Here is a 25,411-nt window from a genome sequence, read left to right as displayed (position 1 = left end):
AACTAAATGCGGTTTTAAAAAGTTTTAAATGAACATAAACAATTTTGTCAGCTTTTAAACCAAGTTCATTTCGTCACATTATAATATAGAACTAAGCAGACAATTTCTTTCCTATAACAAGAAAATTTCTTCCACGTAGGACTAAATAAAAAATTGTTGAATTCATTTTTTTCCCAATTTCACGTTTCTATTACAGAAATAGTCCTGGCAGATAGAATTTATGAAGGATTGTCGAAGGGGAAAAAGGTTCAAGAAGCGCAATTTAATAAAATTGTTCACAATCAGTCAGTAATCCGCTTTTTGCTTTTACATCATAGTAGGTTCCGTTGCTATTGATATAAAAAAGGGAGGAAAATCAGAACACAACCTCCTTGTAGAGTGAGAAATTCCCTTTCAAACGATGCACAACACATTCATCTATGCTTCCGATTTCTTCGCTTTCTTTCTTCAAGTTTAGGATATGAAATATAGTTATATTGAAATTTTTACTTAAAGTTAGGATAAAGCGTCTGGCGTTAATCAATCCGCTTGGGACCAGCCACCACATTCACTTCAATTCAGAGTCGTTTGAGGTTTACGAACGTGTAACTGGCCTACAGTGACTTGTGGGGGCTAGCCAATGTGCAAAGTCAGTGTTTTTATCCTCCCAGACAAGTCTGGTACCAATTTATCGACCCCGGGGGGATGAAAGGCTTGGTGAGCACTGGGGCGGATTTGAACCTCCGATCGATCGTGCAGGAAGCAGAACCTCTAACCGCTACACTACACCCGTCCCATTAATGTTCATAATCCCGATTTTTGTTTTCCTACTTGTTTGAATCGTGTTATCGGCATACTCCTACAATGACCTACGTGAAATGTTTTTTTTACATACATAGTTTTTCCAAGCACTTAAAACGTCTAGAAGTTCTCTTTCGATAATTTTTAGATTATCCATGAATCCATGAATTCTGTATGTATGTATGTATGTGTGCGTGTGTGTGTGTGTGTGTGTGTGTGTGTGTGTGTGTGTGTGTGTGTGTGTGTGTGTGTGTGTGTGTGTGTGTGTGTGTGTGTGTGTGTGTGTGTGTGTGTGTGTGTGTGTGTGTGTTCTTTAATGATATCGTATTCTTGGTTAATTTCTTTCGAATAAATATACCTATTTCTATTTGTATCATTGCTAATATGCTAATGGTATTCCAGAAATTTTTAAATATTCGAGAAATTTTTAACACTTGCCTGTTTCAACTGACCTTCATATCGAGAAGGGAAGGTGGACGGGAATTTTCTTGAGATATTCATGTGAATATTTTTATTCTACTCTAATAGCAGGGTTTTAGGTGCTCTTTATTTAATATAGAAGATGTATTACAGAATTTATTTCTGTGTTTAATGTTTTCCATAGCAGGCCGAACTACTTCACGTAGATCCACCTCTTCTAGGGGTTTTTTTCTTCAGGAAAAAAAACCTTATACGCATCACCCCACAAATCTGGGGTGGTGCGGGTATCAAGTGGGTTATGTCTATACGAAGTCGTAGATTATGAAGAGAATGGGGATTCCGTCTATTTCTTCCTAATTGCCGTAAAAAAACGAAAAAAAAACCTAAAAGAAAAGAAAAGGAAACGTAAAAAACGAAGAACTTCGAGCGATCCGGCGCGCTATTTTCATCTGAAATCGGCACCACCACGAATTCGTGAGGTGATGCCTTTAAAAAAGAAACAATGGTTTCCATTTAATCGAACACCTGAAGGCAGATGTTGTGGTCGAAACGAACACATCTTTACGGAAGACGTTAGTTACACTGGCCGTTTTACACTTTTTTTTGAAAAGCCACTTCTACTTCTCATTGAGAGAGGAACAGAAAGCTCATTGTACGCTTCAGTAAGTAAATATCACTGTTAAAATGAAAAATCTGAGAAGTGATAAGATTTGACACAAAAACATAGAGTTACTTTGTAATACTGGTTTTTTTTTCAATTTTATTTTTGTGTTCGCAAGTGAACTTTTGTGTAGATTAATGCACAAATATTGCTTTTTTTTAAACATTTAAACTCGCGTACGGAAAAAAGGAGGAAAAATTTGGCAAAGCTGTAAGTGTAAGCATATTGATGTTAGTTTAACACACATCCAGCAAAGTTTCAGACATTGTGCAATGAGAAAAAAAAAGAAAAGAAAAAAGAAAAAACGTTATGTAACCCATTATTTGAAAAAGGATTTTTCACTTACAAGACTATATTTTTGGCCTTTTATGCCAATTTATTTTTTTTTGCTAATTTTTAGATCAATATAACACTAAAATGGAACATCTCTGTTCATAAAACAACGTAGACAACGTTCAGAGCCTAAAAACAGTTACAGTACAGCATGCTGTTGAGTGATTTCCAATGCGGACCACTTAGAATCTGTGTTGATTTGTGTTTACAAAATCACTCAAAGTTCACCTGTGCTGTCGAGTTTCATATCGCGCTTTCCAAACTTTTCACACCCTCCGTCCATCGTGCGAAGTGTCCCTCGATGGAGGCAGACGTTCCATTGTCCACTCTCCGCTGCTAAGCCCATGCGCGTTTTGTTTGCAAGCTTTCGCCTTGTTCTTCACGATGCACGCAACGGTTTTGCCTTCTCTGATGCTTGTGACACAATCTTTGGGTAATCATCTTCCAGTTTTTAATTAAATTCTACAAAAAAAAACAAGATTTTCGTGCTATCCGTTTAGTTGTCCGTTGGTTTACACTCCAAAAAAAGAATCCACGAAAATATTAATATTACCTGAAATTTTGAGATGCTTTCCTGGAATTCCTGTAACAGCTTTTCAATGTTACCCTGGAAACACACCTAATAATAATGCAATACCATAAAAACAAGGAAAAACAACTTGTTGAATGGCTGATTCATCCAGCTATATTTTATTTGAATATTATAATTATAAATTTCATTTGTATATTACTATATTTTATTTCTATACCGTAATAATAAATTTTATTTGTATATTGTAATAATAAATAACATTATACATATTATAATAATTATATCATGCATATAAATAATATTATACATATTAGTTTTATTCATGTTTATTCGTCTAATATGTATTATTTATTCACCATTGGCCGCATATGTACCCGCACGTTTGCTGGTCTCAATGGAAATTTTTCCGGGTTTTTTTTTTCTCTTTCATTTCATTTGATTATAACTATTATGAAGGTGTCGGTCAGTGTACAATTTGTTGAGAATAATTTTTCGGTTTTTTTTATCTACATTCTCTCTTTTGAAAAAAAAAATCGGGTAATAAAAGCCGAAGAAGGAAACCAATGAATAAGTTTCTACCATACTGTATCTTGAACTACACGTTAAACATACATACCAACTAGAACAATTCACCAAATCCAAAAAAAAAAAATAAACCGCCTCTTCACCTTACTTGAAAAAATTGAAAACAATTTTTTGAAAACCAATATTTCCCAATTGTTTTTTTTTTCTCTCAAGTTTTTTTTTCCTTCTTTTTTTTTGCTCCAATGGACAATTTTGAAAGTTTTTGAATGTATTAATCGTTAAAATTAGAACCCAAGAGTTACCGTGTTCTATGTTTCATAAAATATTAACTGGGTATACATACAGTGAAACTTTAATCCCATGAATTCAAACAGCGCACCGTCCTGATTTTTTTTTTTTTTTTTTGAAAACAATGCAACACCCATATGCCTACTATGGATCAATCAAATAATGCTGAAAAAAAAATTGAAAAATGCAGATATAAAAAGTTATTGTGAGTTGAAATAGAGCAGAGATCAGTTTTGATCTTCATCAGTGTTCTCTTGTCAATTGTGATCCATGCTGCGTCATTTCCTCCACTTATAAACCAATGTTGTTAATATTTATTGATTGTCTGTACCATTGGTGTTTGAATTCCCGAAAAAATTCTGCAAAATCATGGATAGATCAAAGTTTGTCATTTCTTCTCTCCAATTCTTCCCGTTTTCTTTCCTTTCAGTAGTATAACAGAAAATTATCATTTTATTAAATTATTTTACTATTACCACTACATTTATTTCTTCTCAACCTTAGTTTCTTGACTCCTAGAACAGTTTGATAGCAATGATTTCTTTCAAGACCCCATTCAGCTGAATCTTGATTTCCATCCGTTATTTCTCTGGGCCATACACATCAACAAAACCCGTAGATGTTCAACAAGAATGTGTTCCGAACTGGAACTCGGCCAGTCTAAATCCTCGGTCTTTTGTTCCCGAAGACAAGTTTTAATGTGTTGTCGAAAGTAAATCACGGAAGTTGTTGTGTTCAGAGATCCTTTTTTTTCGAAATATTGCAACTTAAAAAAAGGAAAGTTGAGAGTTGTGTTCAGCTCAGTAGTCCAAATAGGTCAATCTCCATCGATAGAAAAAGGCAAAGTTCAGTTTGAAGATCCGAGAGGAAAAAAACTCTCTCTAATAGAATTTCGGCTGCAGTTACTGTATGTTGTGACAGTAATGAATGGCGAGATTGGATCCGATTCTAACAGAATAGGTTGGATTCGAAGGATCGTTTCCATTATCTAGCATGATCGATAGTCATCCAATGTCCAAGCTGTTATTATTTAGCCTTCCATTATCTTATTTGCACTTCAAGGCAGCATATCACAAGATTGACGTTACTGGGATTTCTCCACTCGTAGGAAAATTTGATCACCGAGCCCGCTATCTACGTCGTTTCTCAGGACAATTAAGGAGAATTGATCGCTTTCCTCGTGATCTATACTGCCCTTAAAGGCAGTATATCACGAATCAGGCGTGAGGATGGAATATGCGAGAAAAGCTAGAGATGGAGTTTGTAGATTGAGGGATCCTGGATAGTTCCGCTCAGCTCTCCCTAATCGTCGTAAAAAGAAGCATGGGGACCACGTTAGTTCCTAGGCAACGTACGTTAGAACGCTCCTCTATGTACGCGTACCGGTCCCCTAAGAAGCATATCCATTGGTTTCACTTGAATAGACTGGTGAGTAGACCATTAATCCTCGATCATTCGTACGCGGATGCGCCGCGAGGGATGAGCGGAACCACCCCGGAACCACCTAGAAACCTATCCCTAGCTTTTCTTGCGGACTTCCTCCCCACTTCATATTCATGGAATACTGCATTCAGAAGCAGCGTTCAAAAGGCACTCAAAGCTTTGCGCGATTTCTGCGATGACATGCCCAACAAGATGATTTTCCCAAATAAGTTTGGGTTTGGGGGCGGATGTAGTGTAGCGGTCAGAGGTTCCGCTTACTGCACGATCGACCTGAGGTTCGAATCCGCCCTAGTGCTCACCAAGCCTTTCATCCCTCCGGGGTCGATAAATTCGTACCGGACTTGTCTGGGAGGATAAAAACACTGACTTGACATATCGGCTGCCACCGCAAGTCATTGTATAGGCCAGATACACGTTCGTAAACCTCAAACGATTCTGAATTGAAGTGAACGTGGGGGCGCATCCCAAGCGGATTGATCAACGCCAGAAAATTCACCCTTTAACTTTATCTTTTAGGTTGGAATTAGAAATATTCTCCATTGCTTGTGGGCACGTACCAAATGTCGTCCGACGTGTTTTAGCAGATTTCGTGCGATCTGATCACAACTCTCAGTGTTCCTACTGGTTCGAGCTCCTTGATTTGTGAGAGGACTTGCAATTTTTTTATCATGATACTTGTAAACTAATACTTTCGGCCCACTGTCTGAGAGAAGTCAATCCCGAAAATCCCTCGAACGCTAAGATTTTAATGGTGACCGTAGATTTTTCTTCTGAAAAAGAACCATCTCTTGACACGATGTGAATTCTTCACTAAACAGTAAAGTTAGCTTCCTTAGTTAGCTGTTTTCTTCTATCGCTACAATTTGCTAATTCGCTATGGTTTCGGGAAATGAATTACGGTAATTTTGAAGCGAAGAACTGGTTTGTACCATTATGATTTACCCGTTATTCTTCCTGGAGAAGGCCCCACAGAAACGACACGTTTTTTCGCAATTAATTTTTTCTTCTTAAGTTTAGAAATTTCCTGATGAATTGTATAACAAACATAAAAAGAACATTTAAGCTGTAATCCTTGATTTCTGTCCTCCTCACCTCGTCTACGCTAAGGAACCTGAAAAAGAATGTGAAAAGCCAAGTGATCCTAATAATTTGAAGGAATCTCCTATTGAAGAATGGTTTTCAAAGGAAATGTTCGAGGTGAGACCGAGATATTCAGAAAAATGTGATGAATATAAAGATTTAGAGTAATGAAAATTGCAGGACCTCTTCCCGAAGGCGAACCTCGGTCTAGGTCCCCACGAATGCCTGCCTTACTCTTACGAGTCGTTCACAATTGCTGCAAGATATTTTCCGGAATTTGGAGGAGAAACTTCTAATAAAGTATTATTTATTTTTATTATAATTTAAAAACAACTCCAATCTTCTTATTTCACACTTTCACAGGGCTACGAGGAATGGCAGCATCAAAGGCGCGACGTTGCTGCTTTTCTTGCGCACGTACTTCAGGAGACTGGCGAAACGGATGTGTCGCTTTACAAGTGAGTTGTTTACATAAACAACAATGTAAATGAAAAAAATCAGTATGGATAGATAGTGAGGAGAAATTAGAGAAAACATTCGAAAATTTTGTCTTTTCTCTACTATTTACTGCAAAGATTCACTGGCTGCTAGCGAAGCGGATGGAATCACCGGTTACTCGTACACTGAGTTAATTTGACGTTCCTTTCTCGACTTAGCATTAAAATTTAACCAAATCAAATTAAATGAGTTATAGAGTAGTAATAGAGTATCATTTACGTTTTCCCAGAACAAATCAGATCAGATCGGATTGCTCCAGACTCTGAGTAAGTAATTTTTAATAAGAATAAGTAATTTTTATCACAGTTGCACCCTTTGATCCCTCATTTGAAAAGAATCTGCTTGAATGAACTGTTAACGTGAAGCATCTTCGCCATTTCCGGCCAATGCCAGCAATTTCAGCTCAACTTTGTCGGATAACGAAGCAGCCGAGTGTTTCTATCGTGGAGGGTTTTACAATTGGTTTGAGAGGGGACCCAACAGTTCGTTACTTCTGCCAAGTTTTCCTGGTTTCCATGTGCAAGATGGAAAAAGGTAATAGATAAACTACGTCAGACTACAAAATTAAGATCTACACTCCTAGCCCTGTTTCTTCCTGAAGAGGTCTTTGAGGCCTTTCTGAAAAAAAAAACAGTCCCAGAGAGTAGATGACGAGTATAAGCTCAATCACGCAGATTTCTCCTTGATTGTTCTAAAAAAACGAGCTGGAAGCGGCCTCGGCGGTCAATTTTTCCAACGAGGCACCCGGTAACGTGCCACATCTTCGGATGAAGGCGTACGCACCGCGTTCGTCAGTGGGTGTGAGAAACGGTGTCTTCGGCCCATTGTATGCTCGGTGGCTGGCGTACCGCGTACGCTTGCGCTCGCACGCGTGACACGTTGTTAGGTGCCTCGTAGGAAAATTCGATCGCCAAGGCTGTTTTTCTGAACGATTAAAGGGAGTTGATCGTGCGCTCACGCTCATACTAGTGGTCTACACCGTTAACCTTATATTTTTGTGGAGAGATCCCAAAATCGTCAATTTCATGGTGTACTGCTGCTATGGATTTTTCTACACAGAACCTTTCTTCCTGTTCACAGATGCACTGCTGAGGGACAGTATTGCAAAAAAGACGCAGTGTTGGATTTCTGGTATCCATGTAATGAAACTGTAGAGACTCATGCTGGCAACACATATCACAAAGGCTGCTACTTTGGTAGAGGCGCTCTGCAGGTATCCATATTAAACAGATAAGGTTCTCCGGAAATTTTATGATCTAACACCTACCACAAAGAATTTTATTTCAGCTATCCTGGAACTACAACTACGGTCTTTTCCAGCAATTCCTGCTTTCAAAAGGAATAAAAGTTGACTTGATCAATAATCCAAATTTGGTAAGGATAGAAATTGTACTGTATAGTTGGTCAAATTTCAAATAAAAATATTCCTAGGAGCTCTTACGAGTCCTTTTAGAAGCAATTAGTAATTTTCCACAAATAAGTTTCGTTTCCTTTTCTTTTTCCTTCTCTTTCTCATTTTTTTCTCCTTCCCTTTTCCCGGTTATTTAGAAAAAGCCGCGTAAAAACAATCTCGTGTGACACTTCCCTCCAACGATGCAACTTACTACACGATAGAATGCGGGCAGCTCCATCAGTTGTCCAAATTCAGCTATCCACAAACATAGCTCAAATAAACAGCAGAAACTGCGCCAACTGTACAATCTCCGACGGATTGCGGATTGTCATCGTTCTACTGTCCGTAATAAGTTGCATCGTTGGGACCACCGGCGCATTCAATGCTGTTTCACACGCCTTTTTTCTGGTTTACTAAAGGAAGTTAAGACATGATCTTGCTCATATTCGTGAAAAGCACCTCTATCCCTATCTACTACTGGAAGTATCACAACATTATTAATTAATATTATATTTTATATGGGCGGGTGTGGTGTAGCGATTAGAGGTTCCGCTTCCTGCACGATCGATCTGAGGTTCGAATCCGCCCTAGTGCTAACCAAGCCTTTCATCCCTCCGGGGTCGATAAATTGGTACCAGACTTGTCTGGGAGGGGATAAAAACACTGACTTGACACATCGGCTAGCCACCGCAAGTCATTGTATAGGCCAGTTACACGTTTTTAAACCTCAAACGATTCTGAATTGAAGTGAACGTGGGGGCGCATCCCAAGCGGATTGATTAACACCAGAAACTTTATCCTTTATTCTAATTTTTATTATATTTTACATCATATTACATTATTTTTGACATGCTACCCTTTAGTGGGATCCCAGAGATACGGCTTTACAGGAAGATTTCGGTTCTCTCGGTTTTTCCTAAACTTACCAGGATTTCATTAGAAAAAATTCTTCTCAGATCGTAATTTTGCAACATTTATCTTTAATGCTAAAAAGCAATGGCTGCAGAATTCTCTATATTTATTTGTTTATTTACTTATTTATTTCTTTTCTTAGGTCATGACCAAGATGGATCCACCGCTAGCAATGTTGGCTAGTCTCTGGTTTTATATGACACCGCAACCACCTAAACCATCGATGCATAGCATAGTGATAGGTTAGTGTGCCTTTGTTATTATATTGAAATTTTAATTCCTTTACCTAAATACAGAATCCCATTCCTTGTAGTCGATTTCTGGCCTGAAATCATAAAATATCATGAAAAAGAATGTTCGTTGAAGGTGATTGGCGGCAATCCGAGAAAAACAGAAGAGCTGGCTTCAGCGGTCCTATATTTGGCCCAACAAGCCTAGTAATAAACAATGAATGTGGCGGTGAGGATCCTGAGGAGCCAGGTGAGTTTGGGAGGGCAGAAGTATTAGGAGACCTTTTAGAATCATCTCATTGTGGTCCCAATAAGAATAGCTTCAGGAGGACCAGGTGAATCACGAAGAATCAAAGCGTTCAAGTGGTTCTGTAAATATTTCGGTGTTCCATCTGGATCTGAGAGGTCTCTCAGCTGTAAAGGTAACTGACTTCATTTAAAATATTAATATGACTAATTAGGAACATTAATAACGGGATTATTTATTTATTTATTTATTGAAAACACATGAAGGTATGCTATAAAACCAAAAAAAAAAAGAACAAGATGGAAGAGAGCTCACTAGAATTTCGCCTGAATTTTACACAACAAAATTGGTCCTTCAAAGCATGAGGGGTGGTGGGTTGGCAGGTCATTCTCCTGCTAGAGATTCATTGTTAAACAACTAATTAAGAATTAGTTTAATTAGGAACATCCACGAATTTGTCAATTCCAGGAATGATCGATAACTTTGATGCTGTTCTCCATATGTACTCATGGCAACCCGACTGGGGCAACATGTGGAGATCCAGAGCATGTGACTGTGAGCCTGCAGCATATGGAGGTAGAAAAAAGTGCCGAGGAGGAATTTAGTCGTTGATCTGAAAAATTTATTCGAATATTTAGTCTATTTTATCGAACTGATTTATTTCCACTTAGGACCTCTGCCGTATTACGACCAGAAAATCTACCCAAGCCGATTCTCGAAAGAAAATGAACGTAATCGTTTGAGATGTGTGTACAGTATCTACAAGAATCCAGATATATTTCGGCTGAATGAAGGTTTGAGAACAGCAGAGAATTGTGTAGGCCTCACACCTCATATAACCACATTTTCCTCATTTCAGAAAATTCACCTTGTCTGAAACACAAGCCACGAATTTCTCTGACAAAAACTGGTATCAAGAAGTGACAACGACCATAATATTCTCTATACTTCTCACTAATTGGATGAGATGAATAATTATTGTACAAAGCATTGCAATCGGATAACGCAAGGGTCAGCATGACAAAAAAAAAACTGTGAATTTAACCGAGAAATCTGGAGATGTTCCTTATTGATTAACTAATTAAAGGATAAAGAATAAAGGGTAAAGTGTCTGGCGTTAATCAGTCCACTTGGGATGCGCCCCCACGTTCACTTCAATTCAGAATCGTTTGGGGTTTAAGAACGTAGTACGTGGCCTATACAATGACTTGCGGTGGCTAGCCGATGTTTCAAGACAGTGTTTTTATCCTCCAGGCAAGTCTGGTAACAATTTATCGACCCCGGAGGGATGAAAGGTGAGCACTAGGGCGGATTCGAACCTCCGGTCGATCGTGCAGGAAGCGCAACCTCTAACCGCTACACTACACCCGCCCCATTGATGTTCATAATCCCGATTTTTTTGTTTTTGTACAGTTTTTGTAATGACTTCGTAAATGCTTGAATACAATATCAAATGGTTCTCAAAATTTACGTAAGATTTGAATTAAATAGAAAACACAGTTTTTTTCATTTCTTTAAACTAACACGTAAAGTAAAAGGATAGGTATAGTAGAAACAAAACGACATAAAGTACAGTGCAGTTGCGTAAGCGGTTAGGCTCGAAGCGGTGCGGTGAAGCGCAGCGGTTAGATTCGAGTGAGGATCACCACCGTCCATTGTTGCAGCCCACCTCTATTCCAACCGAGATCTCCACCGCAGCGCTTCGAGCGCAACCGCTTACGCGACTGCACCGTGCTTCAAATCGTTTTGATCATACTGTAGCCTAGTAATTCAGCAACCTCAACATTCTGTAGAGCTGGCTTGTGTGGTTGCCAACGCTGAAAATTTCCTCTTCATACTACAGCTATTTCCACAGATTCTTCGTCTTCTTGTAGGATCGAACGACCAAAATACCGAAGATTATGGAGGTCTTTTTTTGGCGGATGCCTTAACTCTTAGGAACCTAACAAACACAATGCAGCTGTGCCAGACGGTTTGCACAGCATAACCCCCACCCCACGCCCCAGGATAATGCTCTTCTACATTCAGTGCAGTCTACCTCCTGCCTTTCTTTTACTCCGCATCTCTTCAGTTAATTCATCATCTTGGTACCATCTCTTTGTTCGTTGGTCAATGTTATTGCTCGTGTATAGTTGGGTCATGCTACATGGACAGTTGCGTAAGCGGCGCGGTGTAGCGTAGCGGTTGGAATCGTGTAAGGATTCTGCAGTCTCTGCAGTTCACCAGTTGGTCCCACCTCGATTCCAACCGCTGCCTCCACCGCACCGCGTCGGGCGCACCCGCTTACATCACTGTCCTCCGTGATGCCCTGTCGTTTTGACCCGACTGTATATTATAGTTGATTTGTCAACACCTATATGCCTAATTACACCTATCTTCGGGTGGTTTATATATATATATATATATATATATATATATATATCCCTTGCGCACATAAACAGTTGATGTTGACATATCGTCTTATTCTTAGTTATTCTTTTAAGTCACTGACCGAAAATCCTTATAAGCCTGTTGTATTTATGGACTTCCAATGAGTGAACTGGGAATCAAATATGCTTCAGATTTTGTGCAAATCTGTTCCCTTCTTGAAGTAACAGAGACTATAACTGATGTATAACTTAATCTTTTTTTTTGGTACACAATAGGAGGAAGTAAAAGCAACAAGTTTTTATCATTTAATTCATGTAATTCATATTCTAAAAAGAATAACAACAATATTCAAAACGATAACAACAACGTAAATCTGGACAAACATAACAACTAAACAGTACAACTTTCTCTCTACCGGAAATCACAAGCGATCTTCAACTTCCTCAGCATGTAAGATTTTCCTTCGTTTTGGTCGCCACTTCATGTCGATTACCGACCGTATGGACCGAAGATTTTCCAAGGCAGTTGGCATGTCCTTCAAAGATTCCATAGTTGATAAGATCTAAAAATGGGTGCAATGAGAATAGTAGAATCGCGGAACTTTCACCAAGTAAAGTCATTTTCCAAAAGAAAAATTCATTTACAGGTTGCAATGACCACACATTATGAAGTATATAGGAACTTCAGAATCGAACGCGACAATGGACAAAAACTTACTTTACAAGCTGTGATTCGAGTACAAGCGCGAGCAGTCTCATGTTTATGTCCTAGTATTTCCGAGGAAGCGCGACGATAATGTTCTCGTTCGCTGGCGATAAGTATAGAATAAATTTGTCCCAGGTAACATTGCTCCCAGCTACTAAGTAACGGATTCTGAAGAGTTTATGAAGTAAAATGGAACCCTATAGTAAATATTGCTGTACTTACATCAATGACAGAAGCAATCCATGAATGTAGGTTCATTCTGTAGAATAAATCATGAGCAACAGATCGCATTTGCACAGCAGCTTTGAGCGTATTAAGTATCAACCGACGCGTAACCTTGTCCACCATGCATGTTGGGAATAACGAGAGCAATAGCTTGATGCCAGATCTACAGCGATTGTTAAAGGAGATTAGAAAACCAAGAACACACTTTTGTAGAATACTCTAATAATTTGTCATAAAGCATGGAAACATAGATGTGATAGGAAGCAGCCGAACCCTCCTCAAGTGGAGGGGGTCTAGCCCATGAGGTGCAGCTCAAGTGATTAGGATTATTTCGCCAAGCGTCCAAAAGTGAAAGGGCCCCCTCGGCAACCATCCAAAAGTGAAGGAATCTTAGCAGCGGTTCCGACTATCGCACATATCCATGTAAAGCGCACAAGGTGGCAAACCGGTTATGACACCAGTACTCACCTGTTTTGAAGGATATTGTAATCCATAGCCTCAATTAATCCCTCGGATATCAAAGTTAATATCCACTCCCGTTCTTGCTTATAATGCTCGGCGGAGGAACTCAATAGCAATTTATAAAGTTCAGGCACCTGAAAAAAGGATACTTGGATGCTGCTGCATTTTCTTCAAGAAAAAAGAACACATACATTGTTGAAATCGACCACAGGTTTCAAGCTCAGAAATGATAGAACCGCGGAGAAGACCGGTGATTCCGGATGTAAAATTAGCTTCGATACACGGGCGAAAAAGTGCGAGATCACTTAAAAGCAAAGTGATGAGAAGCGACAATATGCCTAGACTGTTGCCAGAGTGCAGGAAAACACCAATTTAGGTGATTTCACAGCCGAATTCTTTTTTGAGTGCTCTTAAATTATCTACTAAATTATGTATATACTATAATGGGACTCCCTAATATCTTTAACAAGGAGAAAGAATCAGATCAATATGGAAAACCAAACATATGCGAAGGTGGGACAAGACGTATTAATGAAAGGTGAAGAATAAAGGATGCAGCAATAACCCACGTCATATCATTCTCATTTATTTATGAGAGCGAAAGAAAAGACTTTTACTTTCCATGGAAAGATAATCCCGCCCATTCCTAGAGTCAAGCACAACTCCCCGTAAATCACAAAATTACTCCATAACTAGAGTCTCAAGAGTCATTAGTCACCTTTTTCCTATATGCATATTGAAATAAAATGAAAAAAGGTCATTAAAATATCTCTATTAATATAATATAGCTTCAATTTAAAGACTAATCAGTCACATGTACTGTAAAACTATTTATGTGTATTGTGAGCATTACTGCATCAAAAAGCACAACATTGAAAAAAGTGAAAACCCACTGTGCGGTAATCTTGTGGCATCGTTTTCAACACTCTGCTTGAAGAGTCGCAGAAGATAAATGTAAAGATATTTATGTCGATCATCAACAGTCTCAGCGTCCAGTTCCTAAGACTGCCAATAATTTCTTCACGAACTTAATAGGGGAATGATAAGATCCCTTGGTAAAGAAGTTAAATAAAAGCTCTGTGCCTGCTACCGCCTATCTTCGAATCAATCAAGACAGGAAGAGAGCGAAAAACGAACCTGTAGAAGAGACAAAAATCTTTGGAGAACACAGTAAGCCAATCTCCGGACCACCAAGTCTTTAGAGGAAGTGCACGAAAATACTAAGGACAGTCCATTGCATTCCACAAAAGCACGATATTTTAGCTGAAATAGCTCACGCAGAATGATCTTCTAGGTTCTCCTATATACTAGACACAGAGTCTTCCATTTTTGCATTAAGATGTAGACGTACTGATTGGGCGAAAACTTTTAGTAACGTTTTATTTATAACGGGCGCAAATTAGGTCAGTGAACTGTCCTATGAAAACGATACTTCGGTGCAGTTAAGTTCAAGCCGCCAAGTGGATAATTTTTACTTTTCTCACTTTTTTTTAGCCCTGTCAACTTTCCGCCATGAAGGCGACTGTTACCGTGCAGAAGCTCTCATCGTTTTGGTCGTTTTTTTTTTTCTTTCACGCTGTCTTACTGACCATGAAGTGCACAGTGTGTAGCTCAAAATCTTCCCTTCCCATAAAAATTGAGCTGCGGCACACATAATCGGGCCTCTGCACGACGATAGCCATCTTCGTGTCGCAAAGTTCACTAACAGAGGATTGAAGAAGTTAGACTCGACACTCGTATCCCACTCGCAGTACGACCTAAACACTCCTATGTTCCAGGGCCGTAGAAATCACATTTGCCACAAGAAATTCCACGACAACAACGACTTGAAACATAGGCTACTTCGTTGAGTCGTGAGTTGCCCTCTTTGAACAGCAATCAGGAAACATTGGACAGTAACACCACTATAATATGTCCTCAAAAAGATCAATTCACTATCCTCTACACTTGGAATTTCGGAAAAAAATGTAACGGAAGTCGCATTACAATTGAATAAAATCAGGAATCAAAATACAGTCAAAATAGGGAAGCTATTTTCACTTCCGACACTAGGGCATCCACGTCAAATAGGTCGCTCAAGCGATTATTCGGCGATGTTTCTGAACCTTACCGGAACTTTTGTAAGTACTGTTGGAATTCAAAATGTTTCTTTAGTACCATTGACATTTAGATGGAAGGAACATATTGCTTATGGATACTCGAGTGGGAGATGAGCACAGAAAAGAAAATGTTGATAACTGAGATGATAAATGTGTACCTACGTCAGAACCTGGATGCATCAGACTTAAGAACAAGCGCAGAAGAAATCGAACGTCGTAAACTTTTGGAGCATCATCATTTTCTGTTTTCGGCGGCAATCGTGAGTGATTCAGAACTGTTTTCCACATAAGTAAACCGTCCAGAAGCGCGAGGACCTAGAAGCACAGCCTTGCAGACCTGAGAAGGGCCATTAATAATAGTAGTAATTGCGAACTTACTTGATCCGAAGTTGTTCTGTTTAATGTTGCTCCGAACTGCGCACGTTTTGAGTAGATTTCAGCCGATTTTTCACCCCAAACAATGGGATGAATAACACTACAAATGGGGATTTCAACTACACTCTAACTATAATTCTGGAGTTAAGTACTTAATTATTATAGCTACTTGCCTTAAATTAACTTCGTAGGTATTTTCCAGTAACAGCAATGACTCAAAAATTGAACGATCAGCAGGAGAGGTGGTCCCAGTGTAGGAAATCATCAACTGGGAGAGGAATTGAAAGTCTATGCTACTCTGGACTTCCACACGAGCTTCGGGCTAGAAATTTAGAGAGATGAAGTTATAGAGCGTGGAGAAATGAAGATCCTCACATCATCCTTTTGAGATCGAAGAAAGTGCAACAATGTTTTTCCCCTCTCAAGTCCTGTGGAAGAGTGCAAAACAGCTTCTTTGATTGAATTCCAAGTATCTAAAAAATAAAAAAAAATACTTTTGCGCAATGTCAAAGTACTACAAATGATCTCGCTTTTACAAATGATCTCGAAAACGAATAGTCTTTTCTTATTAGTTAGAAGCTACATGACTGAAAATAGTGTTGTTTGAGTCCCAAATCTCTTAAATGACAAAATTTTATATTCCACTCAAATACCAAAGTAGTTTTGTAGAACGGGATATTTCTTGCGCAGCTCAACATACTGACATAACATCACTGTTATGGTTGAAAGCTACCGCTTGAGACGACACACTTTCTAGCTTTAACAGGCCTTGTATGTAGTGCCATTTCTTTTAGAATCTGGCACATTTACTAAATTCTCAAATGCACTACACTCCAGACGTTCAGTTTGTTTGTTGGAGTCTATTCTGAGCCACTCGCGGGCACACTGACCAACCTACTGACATCTCCATTCAGATTACAGGGGTGCTCCCAGCTTTAAACGAGAAACTTATGGCATTTCTTTCTAGACATCATGAACAACATTCAGAAACGCAGTAGCGATTGTGTCTTGATGTAATATGATTGAAGCATTCGTGTGAATTGATGACAAAGTTCTTAGTGAGTCTGCACTGAGCGAATGCAACTGGACTTCACACCTGGAAGAAGATTCTGCAGTGCCTTTCTTTCTCTGAAGATTTACTTTTTTGTCTACCACTTTCTTACAGCAACAGAGTTTCAGTTCTCGGGACTGGGGTCTCAATCGTAAATCTAATTTTATGTGATTTTCTCTTCTTCACTTTCTCTATCTTTACTGTTAGAACAGATGTATAGCAGTATTGTACTTTAAAAAAATCAACAGGAAGGCGAGAAGTTTCTAGAACTTCTAAAAAGTTCAAATATATCTTAACCACATTTTCTGCATCTAAATCATTGAACATTAGTGAAAAACTGAACAAAGTCCACAGAAACCCTCATTTAGTGAAATCATTCAAGAATAGATTAAACATCCATGTTGACGGCCATATACCTCCGTAACCGTCGAAACCGTCGCTGCAAACTTTGCAATGAACAAGTGTTGCACAAATCTCTAGTGCTATCCATTTATTGCGTACATTTATAACATTTTTGTGTTCATTATTTCTATTCATCTAAGTCAGAATGGTTCCAGTACAAGGTTTGCGTCAATTTTGTATCTCTAACTTTCCTTTCTTCATGTTCAAATTTTGTTTTTCAACAACAATCCCCAACTGGAACTTCTTCAGTGGATATCGTGCAAATTGTCACTTCATTACATACTACAAATGTAGCACTATCACAGCAAGGATTCCAACGTAGATAAGGTAGAAACTTAAGATTACCAACCTAATATTATCATTATCCAGAGCGCTAGAGGATGCTCAACAAGTACAACTCTTCGTCTTTTTCAAATACGTTCATGTTCTTCTACATGAAGAAGCACTTCTTGCATTTCACAGAATAAAAACACTCCGGAGGGATCTTCGGAGTTAACATTGTTAGTTTCTGCTTCATGCACATACAGTAGGGTCACAATGACATGAAGCACGGTACAGTTGCGGAAGCGGTTGCGCTCGAAGCGGTGCAAGAGTGTGTAGCGGTTAGAATCTAGGAGGGACTCTCGCTGGCACCACTCCTTGCATGATTTCACGATGGTCCCACTTCGATTCCGACCGCTAAGCTCCTCCGCACTGCCTCGAGTGCAACCGCTTACGCAACTGCACCGTGGTTCATTTCGCTTTGACTCGACTATAAGTGCTGCCAATTCACCCACAAAGTAATAGGATGAAAAGTGAGTAAGAATAACATAATTTTACTTCATTTCAGCAAAGCATCGATCCATAAGAACAACAGTATGCTACTCTTCTTTTTACTTTCTTTCGTACTGATTGAAAGAAAAAATGTATATTCGAGTAGTACCTTCAGTTTCATGTGCATAAGCAGCTCCATTAACTACTCCAGTATCCCTCGTACTTTTTCTTCGTTTCTCTTTCGCTGACATTATTCTTCAAAATGAATGTACAATAGCTATTGACTTAAGTTTAGAAAGATTAAGAAGAAATAGGATGTATACCTCTTACATGAACACATAAACTATCAAGATTTTTATGTATTTTTGCCTTAATATAGAATCTGACGGTTGAACCGCTACTAAACGTTTTGTTAAAGTGGAATGACTATATAAGCTGAGTCTGCGAAATAATAAATAAAAAAGAAGCAAGCATAGGACACAGAAAGACAATACTAGCAGCTAGTAGACAACTGATACATATATCTCGGAGAAATTCAAGGAAATACACTAACCATGGTTTACAAACCGTTGGGGAGAATCGATAAATTCCGAATGTGATGAAAAATACAAGCAACCAAAGGACTTACACGAGAAATGTCGCCAAAAATAAAATAAACAAATGCTACTAAGAACAATTAAAACTCTACTTGTGACCAGAAGTCATCTGACGCAGACGTAGAAACATACACAGGATCTTGACTAACTTCATTGTCATCATTCTATAACATAGAAAAAAGAAGAAAATTGCAAATAATGAGGGGTTTGACTAAGACCCAAAACCAAGAAGAATTCACTCACCACGATTCCCTTAAAAGCGCTTTCTAATTCTCCCATACAGATGGACCGCGGCTTGACAGAAACAGGCTCACATCCTAGTAAAGAATCCGAGGAGGGGGCACATGATAACCGGTTCACATCCATGCTGGAAAATTCAAGAATTGGCGGTTCCTATTGAAGTGAAAAACGAAGCTAACCTTGAATTCGTAGACGATCGACAACACTGAGTGCTTAATCGTAGTAAACTATTCAGGCGGAGGCTACTTAGCCCAGAACTCGTTGAACTAAAAAGAAGAACAAATTGCATGTCATATCACAAAAACGAAACTGTACTGTTAAATATCGCTATAAGAAAGAGGAAGTCACCTGCAATGGGCATTACTTGGAGGAACGGTAGAAACGGATGAAGAAAACATGGCCAAACGCCTCAAACATTCGAGGTCCTCATCGTCTGAATCCTGGTCATCACTGCTAGGTTCGTCAACACCTTAAAAAATCATTCAAAACGAATCTTCTAATCATCTATAGACACTTTTTGAGGACAGTGTAAAGATTTATATCTACAGGAAATCCTCAAAAGCAGCAGGAATCCAAAAATGCACCCAGTGGCTCACTTCCTGAAGATCTTTTCTATACTCCTTTTGCTTCCAACTTGGTTACTGACGTATAGTCGGGTCAAAACGACATGAAGCACGGTTACACAACTCCACTGTGCTTCATGTCGTTCTGATTCTAGCATAGTTCTTTTACAACTGCCCATTTAGGAAAAGAAAGTAGGTTATCTGGTAATATGCTGTTGTCAAACATTAAAAACAAAAAAAAAAACATACCTTCAAAAATAGGTTCACTGTCCGCCCAGAAACTACAGAGATTCAGAAGTTCGTTCATGACCACAGCATCATCTTTGATGATGTCCTCTTCGCATCCACTATAAAACGAGGAACAAAATGTCCAAAATGATTCAACATGTAACATTCAAAAGGATAAGGGATAAAGTCACAGCCGTATCAATCCGCTTGGGATGCGCCAACGCATTTTAGTACAATTAAGAGATGTAATGTATATCAAGATAGTGACGCTAGAGCATGCAATTAATGCTATTTTTATAATGCGCATCACAATATACCACAATATACGGAGTCTCACGATATCCTGAGAGATCTCACCGCAAATATTTCGGAGTGCGTAAAATTGGTGATACGCTGCGGAATAAATGGCATAATCGTGATGGTCACCTCAAATAATCCACTGTACTAGGCTCGGCCAAGAAAAGGAAAAAAGGACCTTAAAGATTTTTGAACATGAATTCTGGAGAAGTATTAGAAGTTGCTATTTGTGAAATTAAAACCTCTGCAGATAGAAAATAACAAAAAAAAAAACCGATTTGTTGGCTTGCTTATTTTGGTGCAGCAATGACAACTGAAATTTACACCGGAGAAGCTAGCTTACTTACATTAAAAAAATCAAAACACTCTACCATTCAAGTAATTAATGTTACAACAAAAATAACTAGTTAAACCTACAATGCTTGCGCCAAAGAATTCCATGCCAGGCCTTTTTGACGAAGAAATGTAGCGGTGGACATGGTATACCGTTCTGCTTCGAATATGTCATGTTCATCGTCGAAGTGTACATTCTAAACAATATTTTCGTATATTTCGGTTGTAGAAGTAGCAACTATTTAACAAAAAAGAGCAAACTCACCACATATAACACAGAGAACCACAACGAGTTATAAGATCTCATTAACTATAAAATAGGTGGCCTTAACCTAGCGGCTGGTCTACTCGACAAAAGATAAGATATTACCTAGTCGGGAAAGGTTGCGCAACTCCTGGAGTGAGGTCACCTAAGCGGCATACTCAGCGATGTTGTTGATTCCACTCAGCTCTCATCGAAACACGCTTTACTTCATTCATTTTATTTCCCGTCTCAAGTTGTTTGCAATACACATAATTTACCTACTGGTTGTAAAACCTCCGTTCGCTCTTACACTGAGAACCAAATGTAGAAGTTACTTCACAGTTCCCAAAATCTCGAACTCAGTCAAATGCTACAACATACTTCCCGTTTAAGGTTCCCACAGGTTGTTCAGATAAGTGTGTTGATAAAGGACATGTTTTCCGTCTCGAACACCGACTATGTAGTCAATATCTATGTATGTTTGTGTCTATGTGTTATTAGCGAACTGGATTAGACGAGACCGGACAAGGTGATAGAAAAATAGGTCTTTGTAAGAGTAAACAGCAGGAAATGAGTTCCGTTTCGAACCATCACGGTCGACCATAAGCAGTTGTGGTGTCGACGGGTCGACTAGTTAGACAAAAGCGCAACAATCCTTGATCTGAGTACAGTATTGGTGGTGCGACGTGACCAGACAACGCGGCCAAGTATGTGGTAGGATGGTTCTGTGCAAGACGTCTCTTCTCGTTGCGAGTATTAGCCTCTTGCTACTACTACTATTACTTGTTAAGAAATGCTTGGTTTATGTTGATGTTTACAACTTCGCATACACTACTTCATAGTAGCTGTGCGAACAACACTAATTGTCAGATCCTTCGTTTCCAGGGTTTTAGCTGTTCCGCCTATATCTACTTTTTATCCAGTTAAATCATGCTGAAGAGAGCAACATGTGGAAGAGCGCCGAGCAAAATTCGCTAATGGCAGTTTCGTGGGACCACTTTTGATAATTTCAAACCGTATAAAGTTCACATAATGATTCACTTTATTTCCTCGAAGAGTGTATTCACCAGTGCTCACTTCGCGTTTGAAATCAAAAATACCAGATAAGAAAAAACAGAGGAAAACTTAGAAAGCACGAATTGTGCTGACAAAAATCTATTTAGCGCAAACGATATTGTTGCGGAAAAAACGAGATGAGACCCTTCGAGGTTGATGAGACTGCACTAGAACTAGCCTCCTACATACAATTGGCTTTGTTCAGCTCCAATTAGTTGTCAATATTATAGTCGGGTCAAAACGACATGAAGCTCAGTGCAAATTCGTAAGCGACCTCCCAACGGTGTGGTTGCTGTTGAAAGAAAAACTGAGAAATACTGAAAGTCTGTTTCTAACATTTGTAATCGAACTAGCCGGCGACACTGTTAAAAATGCCCCAGCGTCACGCCTCAGAGGAGAGTTCCTCGTGAAGAGAACCCCCCACGATGTTTTGAGGTCGTCACATCGTTCGTAGCACCGGAAAACGACGATAGGAATTATCCTTGTACCATCTCGAGGGTGAGAACAATTGTTTCGGTCACCTCCATATTACCCATATTTCTGAAGTTCTAATGTCTTCATTTTAGTTGAACACTTTCGTGTGCTTCGTTTTTGCTTTCACTCGTAGCAAAACGTGTTGTGTCGGTGCCTGGACGCCTTCGGTGGAGGCGAGCCTGCGGGTTACCTGCACGTGTTCGGAGGCGAATGTTGATAAATTCGAGTCAAAACGATTATCTTGATGCAATTCAATAACCGGAAGCGCTCGAAGCGAGGTGGCGGGACCATCGCAATCTTCACTCGGACTGCTGCGATGAGTGGGGCTAGCCAAGGTCCCATCTCGATTCCAACCGCTCTCATCACCACGCCGGTTCGAGCGCAGCGGCTTACGCAACTGCACGAAGTTTCTGATAGGTTTCAATTGTAGGGAGATTAATTTGTGGTACTTAGATGTGATTATGATCCTTATCCTGCAATAACGGTATTGTACTTATCATACTTTGCTTCTTTTCAACATTTCACAGACGGAGGGATGAATGGAGAACAAAACCTCATGATTTTGTGATTATGGTCGGGTCAAAACGACCTGAAGCGTGGAGCAGTTGCGTAAAAAGCATAAGTGGAAGTGGGACTTTTACAAGTTCCAGTCATGGGTTAGGTATTCATGGCTTTTTCTTCCCGAAATCTAGAACCTTTGCAGCACAACGGCACCAAACGAGAGATTCTTCCTGATCGACATCGCTAGCTTTGCCGCGCTATAGAGTGATTTTTGTTATATTATCGACTGTTGTTGACTATACTACTAAGGGAAGAAAAGATCAGATCAGATGTTGCGTTGATCAGAGGTCTTCCTCAAAATTGATGTGATACCTTTCGTTTTTGCGCCTCCTTTTTCGGCTTTAATGGAGGATCGTAGTCAACACTCGAAACGGAGAAGTTAGAACTACCACGAGCAAGTTTTAGCATTGTTCACTGGTAACCTGGAAGAAGAAAGGCATAGAAGTGATTTCAGTAACAATACGTCATTATGATTAATCTCTGTCCAAAGCATATGACAACCAACCGTTTAAATGTCGAGCACCACGAGCACCATGTCAGTCAAAACCAGCGGTCATTGTTAACGGGAAGATGGAACGGTCGATTATGTCTAACTAGGGTCCTTAAACAGAATACAACTGAAGGATGGTTTTTAAGATGTAGTAAGGAGAACACGGGAAAAAATTCAGGCGATAACGATAACGGAACGGGAAAAATGTAGTTGGGGTTGGAGGGGGAACTCAGCGGCGCCCCAATTTCCTGACGCTCTAACTTACTTTTTTCTCTTTTTCTCTTAGTAACTTTAGCTTACATGTCATAGATCCTCTAAGATAAATGAGACCTTAGGGCCACGATTGATTTGATCATTTAATTCGAGAAATAAGGGCACAACTGAGTGCCCCCCCCCTACATTTTATCCCAATGGGATTACTCTTAGAGGCAATAAAACGCAAATGTGTCGGAAAACGTATAAGGCGTTAGGTAAATGCCTTCCTGTATAATACAGGGCATTTAAGTTTGATCCAGGGTACAGTACTGCTTAGAGTTGCTTAAATTTACAACAACAACGCTGCAACTCGAAAAAGTTAAGTGTACACATCAATATAGGAAGTAAAGCTGCCTAAAAAGATGATTATTTTATATAGAACCGTCTGGAAAGATTACAAACGGTCATCCAAACTGTTACACAACTTTAGAATCCGAATTCCTTTTCATTTCTGCTCCAAAAACTGTTAAAATTGAACTCCAGTTGGCCTTGTTTTCCTATAAATTAGCGTTTTAATTAGAAATAAATTGGTGTAACTTAGAATCATAATTAATCATAATAAGCGATGGTAGAAAAGAAGTAAAACAAGGAGACATTAAAAAAATACAAACAACAATAGTAAATAAATACACTCCGACAACCTTCCAAGAAACCACTGAAGCTGGTTCAACATTGAAAATTTCTGGAAATTTCCTTGGTGACTTAACGAGGACATTTAAGATCTTGATCATTATATAAACTATAGAAAAGCGAAGAAAGGGAAGCAGAACCAGGTATCCTAAACAGAAATTTTCACGAAAATTCCCGAATAGCGTGTGAACACGGCGGGGGATTATCGATTGGCGATGAACTCATGGCGCCCGTTACGGAGGACACGGTAATCAACAAAATGACGGAAAAAATGCAATAAATGACAAAGTTCAGCTGAACTTTCCGCTCTATTGATTGATTAGGAGCACGGCGATAGCTGGTATTTACTCACTTGGAACCCTACTGATAACATTCACTTTGAATTCCCGCCCAAAAGAAATTACAAGAATATTACGCGAATTCACTCTGTGAAAAGTTATAGTTGAGCGAATGTTGAACCTTTAGAAAATTTATAGCACCTTTTCTTTTGCTGCACGGTTTCATCGAACGAACATACTTCGAACACCTATCTAAGCTTGTGTTTTAGCACACTTTGACGTTAGGAGGAATCCATGTTCTACAGTATGACTCCGAGTTCTCCTATCAGTCCAATATATCATAATTCTGCTTAAAAGAAGAGTTTGCTGATAAAAGGAGACGAACGTATGTGACCCGGTTGGTTGCCTGGGTGCAAGGACATCTCCTAAAGGTCAAAGGTCCAAGGAAAAATCTAATAACGGATCTAAGAAGCGTGGTCACCGGCGCCAATGACGCAATTTGCGATGGCGATGCCAAACCTCAATGGGAGGGGACCTGGTCCAGGTCAGGGCACCGCTTGTTGGCATTTCGCCAAATAACCGCTACCGCTGGTTGAACGAGGGAGCGGCAGTGTTTCCCATAGGTAGTGCTAGAAGGTGATATTTTCACTTTTCTTGATAATTTCCTTCAAAGCTCTTGTTTTTTTTTCTTTCGAAGGTTTTTCTTTCCGTTTCTATCATTTTTCGTTGCACAGAGTTCCTCGGGTAAAGTGTCGTTGGGTGGGTGGGGGGAGCGGGACTCAGTGGCCCTTATTTACCGAAGCTCTAACTTACTTTTTTCTTTTGGTAACTTAAGTTTACATGTCATAGATCTTCTAAGAGTAATGCTTAGGCCTTAAGGCCCCGGGCGATTTGATAATTTACTTCGAGAAGTAAGGGCGCCAGTGAATGCCTCCCCCCCTCCTCAACGACACTTTACCCTTAGTAGTTAAGGTTTAAAGTTTAAAGTCTATGGGTCAACTCAGTATTGTTTCACATTAGTTTATTTTTAGATTTTAGAGGATGAATTCTAATTCTTCTACAGTACTTTACTTTAACTTTACAACAATATGGAAATCACAGGGTAAGGCAGCCAAATAGTATTTCTAATAGAATCTTGTACTGGTCTTGGGACCTGCGTGATGGTGCTGGAGGTAGCTAGTGACCTTCATGTTCTAAAAATTTTGAAATTAATAGTAACCTTGCCTTAAATGGTTGAACAACACAAATTTATGCACTGTACAGTGTTAAATCAAAAAAAGGAAAATCAGAACACAACCTCCTTGTAGAGTGAGAAATTATCTTTCAAATGATGCACAATAAATTCACCGATGCTTCCGATTTCTTCGCGGATTTTCAAGTTT

General features: G+C 39.2%; 2 protein-coding genes across 4 annotated transcripts; one reads left to right on the top strand and one right to left on the bottom strand.

Moving 5' to 3' along the window:
* Positions 1 to 4,462: 4,462 nt before the first annotated feature.
* On the top strand, positions 4,463 to 10,266 carry RB195_012944 (uncharacterized protein; the record flags this gene model as incomplete). The annotated part of the gene is made up of 13 exons (XM_064202555.1): positions 4,463 to 4,499; positions 6,046 to 6,179; positions 6,243 to 6,362; positions 6,426 to 6,520; positions 6,963 to 7,094; positions 7,641 to 7,773; positions 7,848 to 7,934; positions 9,008 to 9,107; positions 9,232 to 9,345; positions 9,422 to 9,517; positions 9,811 to 9,918; positions 10,014 to 10,136; positions 10,202 to 10,266. The coding sequence occupies 13 exons, from the start codon at positions 4,463 to 4,465 to the stop codon at positions 10,264 to 10,266; spliced, it is 1,344 nt and encodes a 447-aa protein (XP_064058436.1).
* A 1,867-nt stretch (positions 10,267 to 12,133) lies between these two features.
* Positions 12,134 to 22,784, bottom strand: RB195_012943 (uncharacterized protein; the record flags this gene model as incomplete). Of its 3 annotated transcripts, XM_064202554.1 has the most annotated exons (19): positions 12,134 to 12,274; positions 12,430 to 12,585; positions 12,640 to 12,805; positions 13,111 to 13,238; positions 13,296 to 13,408; positions 13,998 to 14,103; positions 14,242 to 14,367; positions 15,366 to 15,518; positions 15,582 to 15,678; positions 15,752 to 15,900; positions 15,954 to 16,051; positions 17,954 to 18,039; positions 18,513 to 18,544; positions 18,624 to 18,747; positions 18,800 to 18,886; positions 18,969 to 19,089; positions 19,433 to 19,530; positions 20,126 to 20,238; positions 22,689 to 22,784. In XM_064202554.1, the coding sequence occupies 19 exons, from the start codon at positions 22,782 to 22,784 to the stop codon at positions 12,134 to 12,136; spliced, it is 2,190 nt and encodes a 729-aa protein (XP_064058434.1). The 3 variants fall into 3 exon arrangements, with proteins under 3 accessions (XP_064058434.1, XP_013297757.2, XP_064058435.1); XM_013442303.2 differs by lacking the exons at positions 18,513 to 18,544; positions 18,624 to 18,747; positions 18,800 to 18,886; ... (2 more) ...; positions 20,126 to 20,238; positions 22,689 to 22,784 and having other exon boundaries at positions 17,954 to 18,035; XM_064202553.1 differs by lacking the exons at positions 12,134 to 12,274; positions 12,430 to 12,585; positions 12,640 to 12,805; ... (7 more) ...; positions 15,954 to 16,051; positions 17,954 to 18,039 and having other exon boundaries at positions 18,461 to 18,544.
* Between the last annotated feature and the right edge of the window lie 2,627 nt (positions 22,785 to 25,411).

The sequence above is a fragment of the Necator americanus genome, chromosome V, assembly GCF_031761385.1.
Source record: "Necator americanus strain Aroian chromosome V, whole genome shotgun sequence".
In the NCBI taxonomy this organism is placed as follows: domain Eukaryota; kingdom Metazoa; phylum Nematoda; class Chromadorea; order Rhabditida; family Ancylostomatidae; genus Necator; species Necator americanus.
Note: the sequence above shows the minus strand (reverse complement) of the source record. Positions and strands in the feature narration are given on the sequence as shown.